Raw genomic sequence first — 19,303 nt, 5'->3', positions numbered from 1 at the left:
GAACAATTGCATTTAATATGAAGAACATAAATTAACTGTAGCAATCCTCAGAATTATACAATCAACATGCATAAAATTGCAAAATTAGAAATTAAATACAATCAAACTATTGTGCTTGGAAAGGGTTACATCAATACCCCACAATTGGTTTAACCGCTCATGATCTTCTAAGCTCCACAGACAATTTGTGGAATTTTTACTCTAGAAAGCGGTATGTCTTTTTTCTCAATGCCTAGAGGCCTATTTACCCTAGAAGCCATAAGAATTCCAGAAAAATCGTAATTCAATCTCTTAGTCGGATTGGGAGACCTAAAAAAACTTTCCTTCTCAATTTCGGACTCCTTTTTGTCTCTGCCGCACGTGTGCGCTCGAGCGCACTGTAGCTACAGTAACCCGCTATAGCAATTGCTACAGTAATACGCTACAGTGCTGCTACAGTATCCAATACAGTAAACTGCTACAGTGATGCTACAGTGCCCTGCTACAATAAATTTCATTTTAAGCCAAAAATCAATGGTTTTGTTGTATTTGTCATTTAAATCCCTGAAACATAAAAACAAAACAAAATCAAACAAATAACAACGCTAAAAAACTAACATATGTAAATTAAGGGGCTTGAATGTGCAACATTCGGCGCTTATCATTAGGGTTAAGGTCGAACGTTCGTGTGATCTAACCTTGAACATTTGGCCAAAAACTATAAGTTGAATTTTTTGTTTTTTCAAAAAGTTTTAAATCAATTGCAAGTAACGGTTGCATTATGAAAGTGGTTAATGCAAACGGTTGTTTTTCAAAATATTGTAGTTCTTTTAGGATTTTAAAATTTTTGGGCATCCCACTGAGTCACCTTGAGGTGGACCCCTAAGGTACTCCAGGGGTGGTGAGACCACCCGAGGTCCTGCAATTCAAATGTTTTCTTTAAAAAAAAAAAAATTAATTAATTTTAATTTGAATTTAGGAAAAAAAATGTGGGATTTTTATAATTTTGGTTCTACTCCAATTAGAACACATATATTGTTACCAAACTAAAAAATGTGAATAACTATTTCATTTCACACTCATCTATTCCTAGTAATAACAATTCTTTTTTCTAACGAAATACACATTATGCGAACCAAACTTCCTTCCATTCTTAATAAAGGCTATTCTTTTTATTCCAATGAAATACTCATTCCATATACTAAACATAATATACCATCAAGGTTGTAATATTTAAATGACCACTGCATTTAAAAATTAAAAAATAAAGAAATAAAAAGCATTAAGTGAGTTCTTGTAAATTCATCTCAAGCAGAGAGTATTTTTACAATTATTCCATATTTTTTATTACACTTGAAAGTAATGATTACGCAAATTTCGCAGAAGAATCACATCATTTGTTGGCACCAAATATTGGCCTCCAAAAATTCTACAAAAATATTCATAAAAACTTGAGAAAAAAAAAAAAAAGGTTAAAAGAAACATTACAGTACTTGAAACTGAAATAGCTCTTGTATGACAACCTAAATCTTAAATATATCTGGTTAAAATAAACACCTGGAAAACCACCACAACGCAATACACGGGCTTTTTGTGAAAGAAGAAGATAGTCACCCTCTTTTATTCATAATTTTACAAAACAAATGCAGGCAGTACAATCTATACAAGGTTGTGTAGCACGATGGCTGCACTGTAAAAAGAACCTCTCTAGAACTGAACCAAGACTATCCACAGAGGGAGGGAGACATGTAGCAACACAACAAAGGCCAATGGTCAACCATATCATCTTCATTATCACATAGAGAGAGAGAGAGTAGTTCAAATCTATCGTCTGGGTTCGTTCAAGTTCTTTCCCTCGAAAAATTCACCCAACATTCGTTCAAGATCCTCCGCCGTGTACCGGATGTACTTCTGAGGGTTCTTTCCACTCTCAACCATAGGCCTGTAACACAAAAAACCACATGTGAGGAAGAAAATATGCCAATCTATCAAGGTTTAATTAGATGACACCAAACAAAATCCAATCCATACACATTTGGCATAGTTTTGGGACCAGTAACTTATATCAACTGTATCTCTATAAAGAGCATGCACATGTATTGTTATCAATTACTGATCAGTGAAATTTTCAGCATAGACCTCATTGTGATTTTGAGATAAACACGTCACGAAAGGTGCATCTTTTATACACATGCATACGGTGCATCTTTTATACACATGCATACACAAAATCATATGCTTGCAAACACGCATGCATGTATGTGTGTTTGTGTACATATATATCATAAGTTGGTTTAAAACTGAGAAAACACACCCAAAACGTTTTACAAAAGATCTGTAGGCAGGCAATAAGACTTCGGCAACCGCAAGCCTCAGAGATTCTCGCAACTCCGAGTCAGGAACCGTCCACTGAGATTGTTTTTGATGAAGTTCCTCAAATTGCATATTGAATGTCCTGAACCTGATAACATAACACATTTTTCCCACCAAGTCAAAACAATTATGACGAAAATACTGTACTGAAAAAACTTCCATAAAATATAACTTCTCATCAACCTCTCTTTGATCAATGCTCTTGAAGCTCCGCTACTATTTCCTCCATCACCACCCATCGAACTCCCACCCCCGGATGAGGCTAGGCCTTGGATAGAGAGGCACTGAAGAATCTGTGAAGGAAAAATCACCCACAGTCAGCAACAAAAACCAGTTCCTTTCCAGATCAAAATCTTAAAGGGGCATAAGTAATTTGAAGGCATTAAATATGGTTAGCAGGTTATAGGACTACACAAGATACCAAATTTCAGAATAAAGAACTCAAATTAAATGTGATAAAAATACAAGAAAAAAAGGCAGTTATAAACAGATTTTTGGTGCATATGATGAAACTAAATCAAAGAGTTGGAATATGCCAAATTAAAACATGTACTTCGAATTCACTTCTGGCAACTCCTACTAGTTATCTCCTGGATCATCCAAAGAAATTTTCCCCGAATCTCCCCCAGCAAACCATAAATATTACTGTACTTAATAAAACTGGGAAAGAGATACAACCCTAACCTATGTTATGTGAACTTGGATATGGGTTTGGCAACACTGATGCAAGGAGAGAGTTGGCTCTTATACCAACTGATGCAGGAAAACGCGTAGGAAAAATTAGATCTTGTAAAAGAAAAGATATACAATCTTGAATGTGTTAATTTAGGCACAAATACCGGGAGAAAAATCCTTCTTCAGACCTGTTAATTCACTTAAATTTCTAGGAATAAAGGTATCAACAATTGGTTGATTCAAAAGAATACCCAAAAATTGAAACAAGAAGAGAAACTGATACAAATTGCACCAACAGCACAGCACCAACGACAGTCTTGACAGTTCTGTTACTTCAAAGCACATGCTATTAACTAGTAATATGGATTCACACGCTAATGTTATCTACGTATTACCGAAGAACTATATCGCTGTGTCAGGCAAGGTCAAAGTTTGATTTGTGTCCAATCAGCAATGTCAAAGTTTGATTGGTGTCAAATCATCTAAAATCACAGCATAGACGATGTGCAAACCATTTAGAAATGTATAAGTAGCAAAGTTTCGAAGAAAAAAAAGGTGGAAAACTTTCTTCTCTGTCAAAGAATAGGTTCTCTCCGTATATGGGATCACAAGAGGAAAAGTGTCCATAATTTTGGCTATAGGTTGGACGCATCCCATAAACACACGTGCTGTGTATTGTTGACACAGGTATGACAGAAAAATTACGAGTGAGCAACATAGCTTCACATCAAAATGTGAAAGGAGGTTAGTTGAATCTATGTTAAGGTTGAACTTGTGAAAAGCATTAGTTGTCAAATCTCTATCCCATACTTAAATTTATTGAAACCCAAAAATAGTTATAGATCTTCAAATTTTGACTTCAATCTTTTAACTCATTTATCCATAGCTACTAGATAGTCAACTTATACCTTAAATTATATATATACATGCATAAAGTATAAAAAATTAAGTTTTGAAGTATGATTTAGATCTTGATACTGGCATAAATTGAAGTTCTTAGCATTTTCTCTTTTTGGTTTGATTATGACACCTAACTGAACTTGTTAATTTTAGTTATTTTAATTCAGTGACATTTGAAGAAAATTCCAGGTGTTTGACTGTCTTAAGTTATGTGTGGATTCAGGGTTGCCCTTCATAATTGCTTTCACTTTTGAGTCATCAATCTTGATTAATACAGGAATTTAAGTGTCTTGGTTAATAATTTGGGTGTTGAATATAGGAGCTAAACTGATAACAGAATTACAGTTAATTTTCCCTATGAGCGCAACTGTTAATTCAAACAGTTAACCAAAGGAATATGGTAAAAGAATCATTAAATATATATTTTTTTAAAGTAATCGAGGTATTATTAAAAGCGTAAGGCATCCCCGAGTACACAAGAAGTATACATGAGAAAGCACCAAGTTAGAAGAAAAAAAAGAACAAGAAAATCATAATAACTAATCACTACACGAAAAACAAAAGTTGTTGTCCAAAGATACAGAGTAAAGAAAAATAAAGACTTAATCTCCTCCAAAGACTTCCTAGTCCTCAAAACTTGTCATTTCTTTCATTCCATAGACACCACAACAGACACAAAGGCACCTTCTTCTACATAGCAACACTTGGAGCACTACCAGCAATCCACCAACACGAATATAACTCAACTACTCGTCTAGGCATAACCCAAGATAGCCCAAATCAACTAAAGAAAACATCCCATAAAGTCTCGGCAACCTCACAATGGAGAAGAAAATGGTCCACAAACTCTCCATTCATTTTACACATGCAACATTTATCAACCATGATGACTTGCCATTTCTTCATATAATCCATGGTAAGGATCTTACCTAGGGCCACTGACCAAGCAAAAAGGCCACTCTCAAAGAAACCTTAGTCCCCTAAATACTCTACTAAGGGAAATGAGAGCCATTGATGCGAACCAAGACACTGTAAAAGTATCTAATAACGAACAAACCTCTTTTGGAAAGAACCACCAAAACTTGTCTTCACATTCCCGTCTCACTCTAACTGAATACAACATCCTGAAGAACGAGAGTGGATCTCTCTAACTCGCTTACTACTTGTACCTTCTTCATTCTCACATTGCTTACAAAGGGATTTATTTTGGAGTTTGTATCATATTGAGAAAATAGACGTAAAGTTCAGGTTGTCCACATCCAGCAAAGAAGGCAACAAAGATAAAAACCATGATACCATGCTCACAGATATAATGTATCCAAGACATCATTGATAAGAATAGATAGATTAATAAGTAGCACAATGTGAGCTTGTGTGCTTCTATAAGTGTATTAAATAAAGAAGAAAAACAAAACTCTAAACTATTGTTTAGAGTTCAGATGGTGAATCAAGAGGCCAAGAGGAAAAAGTGTAAACCTGTAAATGATCACAAACCCCAAGTACGCCGCATGTTTTTGCATATGTATTATATAATTATGTTTCAAAAAACAAATCCAAGCAACATCAGCCAAAGCTACAAATCAATAAATGATTCAGATCATTCAATAGTGTGAGTAGAAGAGCACTACCTTTGACCAAGCACTCCTTTTGTAACTATTTGCATTCTGCTGCACAATCCTCCTGTGTCTTTGCACCCAATCATCCCCTAACAAATCCTTGGCTTCTGACCTGAAAAAAAAAAAAATTATAAAAAAATAAACTACCAGTATTCACATACACGAAGCTTGTAAAGCTCTAAAAGAACTATGACAAGATATAAATATATACATGACGTACCTACGAACAGATCTGACCATGTAATGAATATTATTCATGAGAAATAAGTGGGTCAAAGCAATATCTTTATACTGCTTAGATTTTCCATCCAGATTGGTTTGAAGAGCCTGCATTATTCTCGTCGTTACGGAAGCCAACTGTGAACTTGTTCCATCTTTGTTATCAAACTCTTGGAAAAGTTGCTTCAAGGTTGATTGGTAGCTGTAAAAATTTAGTGCAAAAGCTTCAAGTCAATCATGTGAACAAAGTGTTAAATCATTCTTAAAAAGAAACCGCAAGGCATACTTACTAAAAGATAAACAAATCTCCAGAAGCTAAAACATTTATTTATTTAACTTAACATACACTCATATGCAATGAAAACTAATAATTGCAAAACAAACATATGGTTCCAAGAGATGGGTAAATAAGTCATGCATGAATTTAGTTAATTAACTATGACATGCTTTTTGTCTAAGATTATCCGGAGTCAAAAACTTCCCAATTGCTAAAACTGTGCAAACAAAGAAAGCTATTCTTGAAGGGGCCTTGTTGCTCCAAATACTCTTCCAAGGGAAAGAAAACTCAACAAGGGGCTAAGCCCATGAAAAAACAAAAAAAAAAAATTGACCTTGAACGTCTGCCTTTTGGAAGGGATACAACAAATTCTATCGTCACCACCTCGACTCAACCTGATTGAATACAAAAGATTAAAGAACGAAGTAACCATATCCACCTCCCAATCATGAACTAATATGATGAAAGATATTCCACTGAAAAGTGTCATTAGAAAACAACATATGGTCTGTCACCGAGGCCTCCTCATAACGAGAAATATTAAACAACACTAGAAAAAATGCCTTCAAGGTCTAATCACCAAATCAGACATCAAAACCTAATTTTAGACCCATCTCCCACCTCAAATCTCACAAATCTAGAGAAATCCCACGCCCCTCCTAAGGTTTTTCCAAACATAGATCCCCAAAAGCTGCATTGTAACACCACCTTCTCCATGTCTTGTCATATTTAACTTCCACCGTCGATCCCCATAAAGCCTCCCCATTAGTGGTGTAACGCCAAAACCATTTTCCCAAGAGAGCTCGGTTAAACAAAATCAGGCTTCTAATCCCCAAATCGTCCAAGTAAAACAGAGTAAAAGTCTTTGAGCAACTGACTAGATGGAATTTAAACTCATTACCAACTCTGCCACACAAGAAATCCTACCGAAGTTTCTCAATACAATTAGCAACTTCAACTAGAATTGGATAAAGGGACAAAAAATAAGTAGAAAAATTGGAAATGGTTCTTTTAATCAAAGTGATCCTACCACCCTTTGACAGATAAAGCCATTCCAACCTGTCAATCGTCTTGTTCTACTACTAAATAATCTTAAAGTGTCATTTTTTTAATAAGAGTCCTGGTGTATTTGTCTCTCTTTTTCCTTCCCCCTTATTGTTACGGTTCACGACCCCTAGATAGATTTCAAGTTTCAACTTTTTTCCTCACCTCTTTGCAACCCCAAATCAAATCCTTTCTCCTACCAAATCTAACCCTAAACGCCTTGTACTTTTCCTACCCACTAGCCACCAGACAGCCCTTCAAAACATACCTTAGAACCCTTTCTAAACCATATTTTTCCATTACTTGTCAAAAAAAAAGAAGGAATTTTGCACCTTTCATCAACCTACATTCTTTTGAACCCATTAACAACCTGTGAACCTCAATCTTTTTCTTCTAAAACCCTAACCCTAAAACAAGCTTCAAACCATAAAGCCCTTGAAAAAGCAATTATAAGAAGGTATCCGATTCTGTTCTATAGCAGGCATGCAAATATTTTGTTTTTCAAGAGGTTAGGACATCTCTTGTGATACCACAACTCTTTCCCATGTAAAAATGTTACTAGCAATCCAAGAGTTTTCCTCTCCACATATTTCTCAACGACTACCAGAACTTCCCTTCAGATCTCGTTTCTGAGATTTTCTAAAACTCTGCCTCACAAGGCTTTGTGTTAAATAGTTGTGTATGTAAGAAATAAGTTCTCAACCTTTTTTAGCTTAAGGTGAAAATTTTCTCTCATTGCAGCATGACCAAACAAAGTAGGACATCCCAAATTACAGGCCATATTTGAGTGTTTGTAATTTTGTATAGAGCCTTAAAACTTTTAGTTAAAATAGTATATAATTGAATCTTTAAGTCAAATCATATACACAGAAATTTCAAGTAACATAATGTACCACAAATATCTTGAAGCAAAATCACAGACTACTAAGAAACTAAAAGAGAAAGAAAAAAAAATGAAAAAATATGAAAGAAATAAATGAAAGATTTCAATATAGATATAGCCTTACAGGGTGAGTTACTATGGCTTTAATAGCTCAATCATCAACAACTAGATAAAAGTAGTATGTATGGAACTATATCTTATCCAGCCCCAAAGAATGGGACATAAGAATAAAAAGCAAGATTAGCTGAACTTACTCAAACAAAAACTTCACGTAATTAATGACATAGCTTGTCAAAGGATGGACAGTTCCATCAGATACAGCGGTTTTAGTTGCATCCTTTTCAACAGCTTCTTCAAAATCTCCAAAAGTCTCCTGAGCTGTCTGAGCAAGCCGTTTTGTCAAACCAAACGCAGATTCTCTTATTTCACTGCAAGCTTTACCTTTGAATTTCATTTCAATCTGCAAACAGATTCAGTTCTTTAGTTAATAAATGGATATGTAGCAACATAGAAATATGACCTTCAAAGGGTAAAGATTACAGATGTAAGTACAAAATGAGAAAATCATATATCGCTGAAATGCCTTCATCAAATATTATCACAAACACAGAAACAGAGTAAAACATCATTTATGTTCTTCTCCTTCCCATCAAAAACTGTCCAATTTATTTCTTCAATTGCAAAAAATCCATTTGCATACGTTCATCATATAGTAGATCAACAAGTTGGAGAAGAATCGGGGGGGGTGGGGGGTGGGGTGGGGTGTTGTGTGAATTTAGCAACTACATGGACGAGTTTCCAACAAAAGTAGCACACACTTTAGCTTGGACATATGTATCAATAGCAACCTAGTGACACATGGAAACTATTTTTTCAACAAGGGGAATAAAAAGGAACCATAAAGATCCTTTAATTTTCAGACCACCATCCAAATTGAAATGAAAACTTTATGAAAGGTCCCCACCTAGTTTTGCAATCTCTACAATGAGTTAATAAGCACAAAACTTAGTGCATGACTTTGTGGTATGCACTAATAACCATACCTCTGAGTGAAGCTCCCGCATTATCTCATACATGTCCAAAAGTACAAATAACTTCTCTGGTGATCTCTTGCTTTTGGCAATAGCATCCCCAAAACTAAGTAGCACTGAAACACTACTTGCAGTAACCTCAGAAAAACACTGATCTGCGAGAGAATCGAAGCCTTCAAATATTTGATCACAAACTACCCGCTCTCCAGCAAAAAGCAGTTTGACCTGTTGAAGCATAACGTTATATTCAGAACAAGAGATATGCAAAGTTTGTTCAAATCCAGACAAATACTTACAGCAATACGCATGAAATGAATCCAATTCCCAATTTTGGCCTCTAAAACCTCCCATTGCATCTTCTGAACATCATCTTTGCTAAGTTTTTCAACTCCCAATTTTCGGAGGCTTTCTTCCAAAACTGAAGAACGAGTGTCCCTAAACCAAATAAAAGAGTTGCATACTTGTGAAAATTGCAATATTTAGTATTAAAAGAAGTTATGCACATGCACAAACATACACGTGTGCATATATGTTGTTTATATACATATATAAATGTCTGCATAAACAGGTGAGTATGTTCGAATGCATATTTGATAATCGAGTAGATCAATGAGGGTGAATAACAATGCATACATTTTCTTATTATCTACTCCATTGTTTCTCCAAATAATCCAAATGCATTAGAAAAAACATTGCAAAATTGGGTCCAAAAAAGTTGGCTAGCTAGCTTTTGTTGAATAATAATTTATTGAAGAAGAAAAGCCAATTACATGAAAAGTACACAAGAGAAGCAACCACCCTGTTAGTGTCGAAAATCTAAAAAGTTAACAAAATCCACAAGATTATAGGAGGAGAAATTAAGAACAAAAGTAACAGCCCACTCTAAAAGGAAGCTCAAGAAAGAAGCTTTAATTGCACTACATTAGACTCATAGTCTGCGAAAAGACATCTATTTCTTTCTCTCCAAATGCTCCACACAAGTAAAGCAGGGATGACTTCCAAATGGCCTCTGTGAATTGTCTCCGCCCTTGCATCTTCCAACATTTAAGTAACTCAAGAATATTGCCCAACATGGCCCACGAGACACCAAATAAAACGAGAACCAAGTGCCATATCTCGCTAGTAAACTTGCAATGGATGAGAAGGTGGTTTACGGTCTCCTCGCTCTTCTTACAAAGACAACACCAATTGACAAGGGTAAGACCCTGCCTCCTACGGTTGTCAATTGTAAGGATTTTACCCAAAGCTGCCGTCCAAATGAAGAAATCAATACGAGATAAAGCCTTCACCTTCCAAAACCTCTTCCAAGGAAAACAGGAAGAATCGCCAGATTGAAATGTATTGTAATAGCTCTTCACTTCAAACTTGTGATTACATGCTAAGGACCATAACATTTTATCTGCCTCTCTTGGAGAGGTTTTTGGAGCATAAGAGATCGAAAAATACAAGAGACTCAAGCTCCCAATCCTAGACCACCCTCAGAAAACTTGGGTTCCAATAGACATACAAGCCCGAAGTGTCCAAGTAATCTGACACTAAAGCCTCTTTGTCCCAAGCTATAGAAAAAAGTTATGGGAATAGGGACTTTAGAGTTACTTCTCCACACCACACGTCCTACGAGAAACGAAGGCAAGATCCATCCCCTACTCGATAGGAGACCAAGTTCGAGAAACACCCCCAACCATTTCTAATATTTCTCCAAAGACCCACCCCATATAATGCAATTATTTATCAAAAGATATCACTGATATAACTGATATAATTGTGTGATGCCTATGGAGGGCCAAGTAAACAACATAGAAATTGCAAATTAGATCATTTTCAATAATCATAATAAAAACATGACCTTCCGGTGCTAACAAAATTGGATTTCTCAATACGGACTCAACTAAGCGTGGTCTACAGCTCTCAAATAACTATCATGGGTCGTAGGTGTTTGTTCGTTTTTCATTCTTGGATTTCATTTTATTTGGTTAGGTAGCTTCTAAATTGGGAATCCTGGTAATCATAAAGAATCCTATTAGGTAGTTTCTCAAGTAAGTTGATGGAATTTTCACTTTTTTTTTGGGGGGGGGGGGGGGGGGGGGGTGCGCCTCTTTTCCTTTTTCTATTTTTTATAGCTCTCGAGAAATTTCTGCTCATTTATATACATAAACACAATTAAAAATTCATACAGGATTGAACTTAAGACCCCATCCACCACCCTTTGTTTATGGGAGAAGAAATGTCAGTTGGCGCAAAAACCATTGCACTTTGGAAACCTAGAATATGCACTTTTTACTATTCTCAAATTACCATCAGCAGTCTGAAATTCAGCCCTGTCTCACTCCTTTGAAACCCCAAAACTATTCCTCCTCTTACATCCTTTCGAAACCTAGAACCCAACGTATTACCTAATTTTTCTCCGTCAATCAATCCTCAAACCCTTATTCACCCCTGAATCTTTCTTTCACAATCTCAAATAAATTATATGTTCTCTAATCCCTAAAACACCAAATAAACAGTCACAGCCAGATATCCAAAACTTCCCTACTAGATTATGGGAACAAAGTGGGCAGCACTCTCCAACGATTTTGAGGCATCCAAACGCTGGTTCGTGAGCCTAAGCCTTGACTTGAGATATCAACATCATAATTAAATCTTGTCAACATGAGATGGTGAATGCTGAGACTACTTGTACGGAAGAATCACCCAAGTTCAGATTGTACTTGGATACAGATAACGAGTTCCAATGTCTGGTTTAATGACTTCCACGAACAATACTGTTCACTTGTGGCCAATGATAGTCTTCTAAGACCGACAGGCATGCAATTGGCAGCACTCTTGGACTCTTAGAAGGCAAGAAAATGCCTGTATTTTGGGATATGCCTGACAATGTAGGCTTACTTGGGAGAATCAAATCTAGGTTGAGTCAAGTTCTACTGACATCGCAAAAATGGATTGTCGCTCATTTGTATTATCTTCTAATTTCATTAATTTCAAGGTATATTTTGTGGGGATCACATGCAATATCCAATTGAAGCAAGATTTACAAAGTTTTAAAGGCCAAACGCCAAACTTGTAAGTATTGTAGGTTTGAAACAGTTTTTTTGTTAGGAATTATTGCACTTTTGTACTTAGTGGCTGAATCATAATTTTCAGCAAATCCTGCATCCAAGTATTCTAAGCTTGAGTCACTTTGGGGTATTTTCTTAGTCATGCTTTTTCTAGGTTATTCTCTTCTTCATCCCAATAGGATTAAGAACTCCAAATTTGACTTCTATTGTAAACTTCTTCTTATCCATGGTTACTGTTCATAGACAAAGAGCACCTCTTTAATGACTCTTTCCTTCACTCCTTCGAACCCAAACCACAGCCCTTCTCTTTTGTCCTTTGAACCCGTAAAACCAATAAGAGCCCCTTATCTGACAGCAGCCAGAATTTTCCAGCATCAGTTTTTTTGCTTTTTCAAGAAACAGCCCTTCAACTTTTACTTCTTATTTTTTGTAACCTTAATCACTTATCAAAAAAAATTTCTAACCTTTTGCAAGCCCTAAACCCTAAGTTTCAAAATTTAACCCTATAAATAAGCAATTGTTGAAAGAAATCTGAAACTGTCTTACATCCCTACTTTATGGCCCTTAAGAAAGCCTTTCCATATTTATTTGGTATTGCTTGCACAAAGGATGTTTCTATCGCGGCTCTCTTAGAGATTTATGGTGGTTCCATTCAGTGGAGCGTAAAATTTGCTAGAGCAGCTCACGATTGAGAGGTGGATATCTTTGCCACATTCTTTAGGGTGTTGCATTTAGCTAGAGTGAAACGGAAAGGTGAAAACAAGTTGTGGTGGGTCCCCTTCAAAAGAGGGTTGTGTGTTAAATCCTTCTACAATGTCTTGGTTTGTAATGATGGTTTCCCTTAGAAGAGTATTTGGCAGATTAAGTTTCCTTTGAGGGCGGCCTTTTTTGCTTGGCCAGCGGCTCTAGGAAAGATCCTTACTATGGATAATCTCAAACAGCGGCATATCATAGTGGGGTATAGGTGCTACATGTGTAAAATGAATGGGGAGTCTATGGACCTTCTTCTCCATTGTGAGGTTGCTTATGCCATGTGGAATGTTTTCTTCAATCGACTTGGGTTATTTTGTGTTATGCCTAGACACTCTTCGACTTGTATGCTTTTTGGTGAACTAAAGTACTGTTGTGTGGAAGATGACGCCTTCATGCCTTTTGTGGTGTCTTTGGAGAGAGAAACGATAGAAGTTTTGAAGACCATGAAAAGACATTAGAAAAAATTAAGTCGTTATTCTTCAATACTTTGTATCTGTCGACAGCTATTGTTGTCTCTCCTTTGTTAATTAGTTATCATCATTTCCTTGTTCATTTTGTTCCTACTAACTATGTGGTTTCTCTCGTATACTTCTTGTGTACTTGGAGCGCCTTATGCCTTTAATGACATTTCGATTACTTATCAAAAAAAAGCAAGTCAGTTTATTGCTGACTTGGTACTTTGTATGATTTCTTATGTTATATTTGTTAGGTGCAATTTAATTCAGGTTTGCATAATGGCCTAGAGCATGTGATGGACACACAAAGAAATACAACCAATAAATGGAAACTACTAAACTGAGCTTGAAAAAAAGAAACAAATAAACAAACAAACTCCACTTTGGGTGGGAGCAAGATCACAGTAGAGAAGGAACAATTTTTTTCTCAACTCCCCCACACTTGCTAACTCTCCTTATTGACACACCCCTATACGTGACACTAACAGAGAAAAATGCTACACTGCTTCATAACCATGCATTTACTGCTCATATTGTCTCATCTTTCTTGGCCACTAGGCAGAAAATACGCAGTTGTTTATGTGCAACTAAACAGGCCATGTTTTGACTCTGCACTGGCTCTCCTCTATTGACTACTCCCACTCCCCATGTTCCCAATCTTCTGCCCATAAACCACAGCTTCCATAGCCCACAATGAAACCAGTTATCCCCCTTTTTTTGTACCTCATAACAGAATACACACAGATAGTGCACCCAGGCTGACCTATTCTCCCCTCTCCCCACAAACAAAGCACCACACTCACACACACCTCTACAATTCAGCCCTTGTGTAGTGTGGGCCTATCAGTATGAGAGTAGTTATGTTTTGGCACATTTCTTAACTTTCAAATTTCTGTAGTTTCTAAACTAAAATCCCAGTGTGATCAAAATAAGGAGGTACAAAACTAGGTAAGCAATCAATTTTTGAGAGAACAATGCTGCGAATTTCCACCAGTTTTTTAAATTCCGCTGAGTGTGATTGGCTTCTTCCAGAATCCAATTGCTTAAATAAACTAGATGTGATTTGCATAGGCCTTTATCTTACCATCCTCCTTCCAAAACAAATCTGATTTACTGCGTGCAGCAAACTAGCCCAGAACCCACTGTGAAATTGTGTAATGAGTAACTGAAATTTTGACTTTTGTAGTGTCTGGACATACAAGGAACAACTGTGATTGTTTTAATAGTGTTTTACTAACCATTTATTGACAGAGGAGTGTTAAAATCATAGTTATTAATTTAATTTTGACTTGCATCCTAGGGATATGAAGTACATGTCACGTGATAGTGAAATTACACAAAGAGTGGCTTATTTAAGCAAAACCAATAGGCCACTTGTCATCATATGAAACCTAAGCATCAAGAAAAAACTTGAAATAATATATATCATTCTGTTAAGGAAAAATGGTTGGATGACTACATACAGAAAAACAACTTGTGCATCTGTGAACCACAGATGGAGCTCTTTACCTGTAAATTTTGAGCAACTGCTGGTGGTGGCCAGCTTGAACCATTTGCTGAGCTAAATCATGGAGCAGTGGCAGAATCCTAGGTGGTATAAGAGCTGGAGGAGTGTAAACAGCATTTTCCAAATTACTTTTGTGCTGCTCAGAATGGTGATTGGAAGGACTCTTCCCGCTAGCGTCACCTTGGTGCCCGGGAGATCCTGAAGATGGTCGCAATGAGTTTGGAAGGCAGTCAAAGAGACGATCAGGCTCCACAGGTTTGCTGAAATTCCACATCCCACACAAAAAAGAATAGAAATAAATAATATAATTGGAGCTAGCAAGGCCAAATAATCTGCATCAGTAATTCATGCCGCAACCAAGTATCTTATGCCAAGATCCTCAGCAGCATTACAAGATGCATAATGCATATAAAGAACACATAATCTCTCAAAAAGGCAAATCGCCTTTCAATCAAGAAACTTATAAAGAAGAACTCAATTCTTTTAACATTTAACGGAAATTAACAAACTACAAACTCAAATATAACGCCCCACAGTGCATAGCAGAGGGGAAGAAGGAGAAGTCAGTGCCAGGTAACAATCAGTAAATTAGCTACTACACAAGATGTACTCCAACTTAACTATTGATTACTGACCAAATAAATATTTGATAGTACAAACACAGGTGATAGACAACATTAAATAAAAAAATTTAAAAAAAAAAAAAAAAAAAAAAAAAAGGTTCATGAGCAAAACCTATTCGACATATCTTTATAAGAGCCTGGAAATGATCACTAAAATGCCCTAAAGATGAGTTATTTAGCTGCAAGAAGAAGCTGGAGCAATCAATTGTGCGACAAGGTTCAGCTTCCTTTCAAACTCTAAATTAAAAATCCAATGATAATAAATGTCATTGTAAGGAAGAAGAACTGGAAATGTTAAACCCCCTATTACTTATCAAAAAAAATAACTAGCTACTTATAGAAGCAAAAGAATTAACAGTACCTGAGCAGAAGAACCAGATACACAATTCAAGATCATCAATGAGTATGAAAATACAAACCTATAAGATAATAATAGCTGCTTGAACTCATCTTCTAGCTTCGAAATAGCTTTAGAAAGCAGAGTATTTGCATTGTTGAGCACCCCGTCACTACTTTTAAAGCCCTTTTTGCTGGTAAAAAATTTAATATTGTTTCTTAGCTGCTCGATTGCCTCTAGATAACTCTCCAAGTCCTCATGTGGCCCTCTAAGTATTTTCGTCTCTGCCTATTTGCATAAATAATAATAATATCAACTACTATAAACATAAAAAAGTACATCAGAAGGAAAAATATAACGACAAAATACGTAAACCATGTCTATACCACAAACGCCAAAGGGTAAGCAACTAATCAAACTGTCATCCACACATTTTCCAATTAACTTAACTAAGTTATTGAAAAACAAATTTTTGCACCTATGATAATTCATTTTATTACCAGCCCTAGGTTGTCAGAATAGGAATTCTAGAGACAAATAGAAGGGTCTACAGGATAATGTGATAGGATCAACTTTATAATTATGAGAGAACACTTAAGAGGGAAGCAGAGACAGAAATGGCATATTTATATCTTTCAAAAATAATAAATAAATAGAAACAAGGGAAGAATCTGATGCTTTGTAACCTAGACATCCCCATCATATAGACTAGGATAAATATTTAACATTCCACAATAGAGGAATCATCATATAATAATGGGAAGACAAAATAGAACTGGATTGAGTTTACAAAAACAGATATGGCACAAAACTTTTTTCTTTTGTTTTGATAAATAAATCATTTCATTGAAAAGTACGGACAGGTGCAACCCTAGTATACATGATATATACAAAGAAAGGCCCAACTAAAAGCAAAAAGAAGAACAAAATTCCACAAATTGAGGCCCCGAAACATTGGAGAGATAAAATAGAGAGTGAGTCCAACCCTGGAATGACACTTTCTTGAGTTCTTTTGCATAAAGTTTACTCGCAAAGCTTATCATTTGCTCAAAGTGCATATCCATAGACCTGTCTAGTTTATTATTATTTACTTAACATCGTATTATTATTAATCTATTTAGCATAAATAAAACCCATGGGAGACATTTTAATATGTACCAATAGAGAGAGAGAGAGAGAGAGAGAGAGAGAGAGAGAAAGAGAAAGCCACATCTTTGTTGCATCCACATAGGTGCCAATACCCCTCCAATAATATCAAATACATATCTAATCTTCACAAAAGTCATCCAAATTTGAAAGATAAGTTCTTCAGGGACTTTTCATATATATTTGACACTAGGACCTTGGATAATTTTGCATAATTAAATCATTAAATGTCACACCTACAGAATGTCAACAATATAACAAAAATCATAAATCAAAAAACTATATAATGTATCATGCCATACCATGTCAGGCTTTAAAAAATTTTGAACTTGTATCCATATCCATGCTTCGTCTATTAAAATGTTTTGGTTTGTGTGTGTGTCCGTGTATGTGTATGTGTATGTGTACGTGTATGTGTGAAAAGATGCAAAGGCCGGTTAAAAAGGAAAAAGGTAAAATTAAGATCGTCACTTAGCAAAACCATCAATGCCTTAAACAAATTCCCACTGACAAAACTCAGCAATTCCCCCAAAGTATAGAAGCAACATAACATGATACTTCTCATTCTTGCATACTAAGCTATACTTTTCTGAACGGCTGAAAAAAAATCTGGAAACAAAAAAAATATTTATATATTCCATCAAACATGCAGTAAAATGTTGAAACACTTCACTTCTTTCTTTTTTTTTCAAAATTTGTTATTTCCATGAGGCCTTTCTCAAATCAGAAATTTAATGGTAATTCCTTTACACATCCATCAGGTAAGGGAAAATAAATATCATCCTTTCCACTCATGTTTGGTATACAATTGGAAGAAACAGAATCAGAATAAGAAAGAAAATTGGTTCTTTTCAGCTGAAGAAAAAAGAAAGCTCAAACTCAAAACAAGCAAATGGAGTAAAATTCCTGAAAAATTGTATGCTTTTGTCACAATACATTTCAAAAACGGCAAGCACATAAATTTCAATAAAGACAAACTAGGTCTATAAAATATAAACTTTAATCAGTAAGATCTACGGCCACAATGTGAAAATGTTAAGAATCATCCCTAACCGGTTTTGGGCAACAACAATGATCATGAATTCCATATGCCCCATTTCCAATCACTAGAGTGGACTTAACAGAGAGAGAGAGAGAGAGAGAAAGGGAAAAAAATCTGGGTTATAGAAGATTAAGCAAACAAGCATGTAAAACATAGATGATATGAGAAACCAACCTGACGATAAAGATCGAATTGGGCCAGTAAAACCTCAGCAGCCTTCGAAGTCTTATCGATATTCTCGTGGGCTTTCCTAACAGAATGTGTTCTAATCTGCAATCACAAAAAATTTTCCCATGATCAAGCAGTCAGAACACAAATCCACAAAAAAAAAAAAAAAAAAAAAGGGCTCTAAAGCTAAAACCCAGATCGCTGTCTGGTAACCAAGAAAATCTAAGAAGAGAGAGAACGCAAAACAAAATCATGGGTCATGCACATTCTTTGACTCATGTTTCCAAGTAAAAAGGGTAGTCAAAATGGTCGGATCCAAGCTCAATTATAGGCAGTGTTATTTCTACATACACTTGCTGGGTCTTTCAATGTCCTTCCCGGGAACCAAATAGAAAGATAGTAAGACGGTGCACCTGAGTGGGACGCATGGCGGTCTCGAGTACCGAGAGGCGGTGGTCAAAGGATCCCAGGATGGTGACCACGCTGTCAGTGATTGTCTGGCTCTTTTGCAGCGACTCTCTCATCTTTGCCGCTCTCTCGCTCAGTGAATCCGTCCCCACCACTGCCACCCCCATCGTCTTCTTCTTCTTCTTCTTCGCAGAGAGAGTTGAGAGAGAGAGAGAGAGAGAAGTCAAAAAATTGAAATTTCTTCGTTTGACAGGGTGTTGTTGTATTGTTTTCCTGCTGGGTCTTCGAGGCTTGCGATTTGCGCTTAGTTTTCTTGTCCCGTGGCCCACTCTGCGCTGTGTAAGCGTAGACGACACCGCACAATCACACTGCCTGAAGATTTACGGAACAGGATGGCCAGGTTTTATCATAATTTCTGCATCTTTTACAAAAAATCCTCCCTCCCCTACAATTCCACTACCTTTGAGAATTATAAAGGTGGTCGGCCTTTGGCGTCTAAAAGGATTTTCTTGTTTAGAGGGCTTTTCTTTTAAGTAAAAAATTTATAAGCAAATTTATTTAGGATTCACTTCCAAACAATGTGAATGTTTCTGTCACTACCTTCCCTACAATAGATGATAATGGAAAGATCCAGTGTAATTTAGTGAGGCAATTTGGTGAAAATGCTTAAAATTTTTCTTTTTCTTTTTCTTTTTTCCTTTTTAGCCTCATCAAAAATGTAGAGTGAATAGTACTCATTATTACTACTTTCGGCAATTTAAAACCATTTTTTTGCGAGACAATTTAGTGAAAGTGGCTAAAAACACTTCTT

At 36.1% G+C, this 19,303-nt stretch overlaps 1 protein-coding gene across 1 annotated transcript; it reads right to left on the bottom strand.

The window, feature by feature from the left end:
• Positions 1-1,472: 1,472 nt before the first annotated feature.
• LOC132187151 (exocyst complex component EXO70A1) lies at positions 1,473-18,989 on the bottom strand. The gene is made up of 12 exons (XM_059601354.2): positions 18,498-18,989; positions 18,091-18,186; positions 15,811-16,016; positions 14,771-15,028; positions 9,294-9,432; positions 9,010-9,222; positions 8,221-8,426; positions 5,764-5,964; positions 5,556-5,655; positions 2,536-2,645; positions 2,294-2,440; positions 1,473-1,921 (listed from the first exon to the last, which is right to left on the bottom strand). The coding sequence occupies exons 1-12, from the start codon at positions 18,657-18,659 to the stop codon at positions 1,804-1,806; spliced, it is 1,956 nt and encodes a 651-aa protein (XP_059457337.1). The 5' UTR covers positions 18,660-18,989; the 3' UTR covers positions 1,473-1,803.
• Positions 18,990-19,303: the final 314 nt, after the last annotated feature.

This window comes from Corylus avellana, chromosome 2, assembly GCF_965113065.1.
Source record: "Corylus avellana chromosome 2, dhCorAvel1.hap1.2, whole genome shotgun sequence".
NCBI lineage: Eukaryota > Viridiplantae > Streptophyta > Magnoliopsida > Fagales > Betulaceae > Corylus > Corylus avellana.
Note: the sequence above shows the minus strand (reverse complement) of the source record. Positions and strands in the feature narration are given on the sequence as shown.

Coding starts and splice junctions, on each gene's coding strand:
- LOC132187151 (XM_059601354.2), bottom strand. CDS start 18,659: ATGGGGGTGGCAGTGGTGGGGACGGATTCACTGAGCGAGAGAGCGGCA. Junction 2,646..5,555: donor AAAGGAGTGCTTGGTCAAAG/GTAGTGCTCTTC, acceptor TTTCCTTCACAG/ATTCTTCAGTGCCTCTCTAT. Junction 1,922..2,293: donor TCTTTTGTAAAACGTTTTGG/GTGTGTTTTCTC, acceptor TTTGTGTTACAG/GCCTATGGTTGAGAGTGGAA.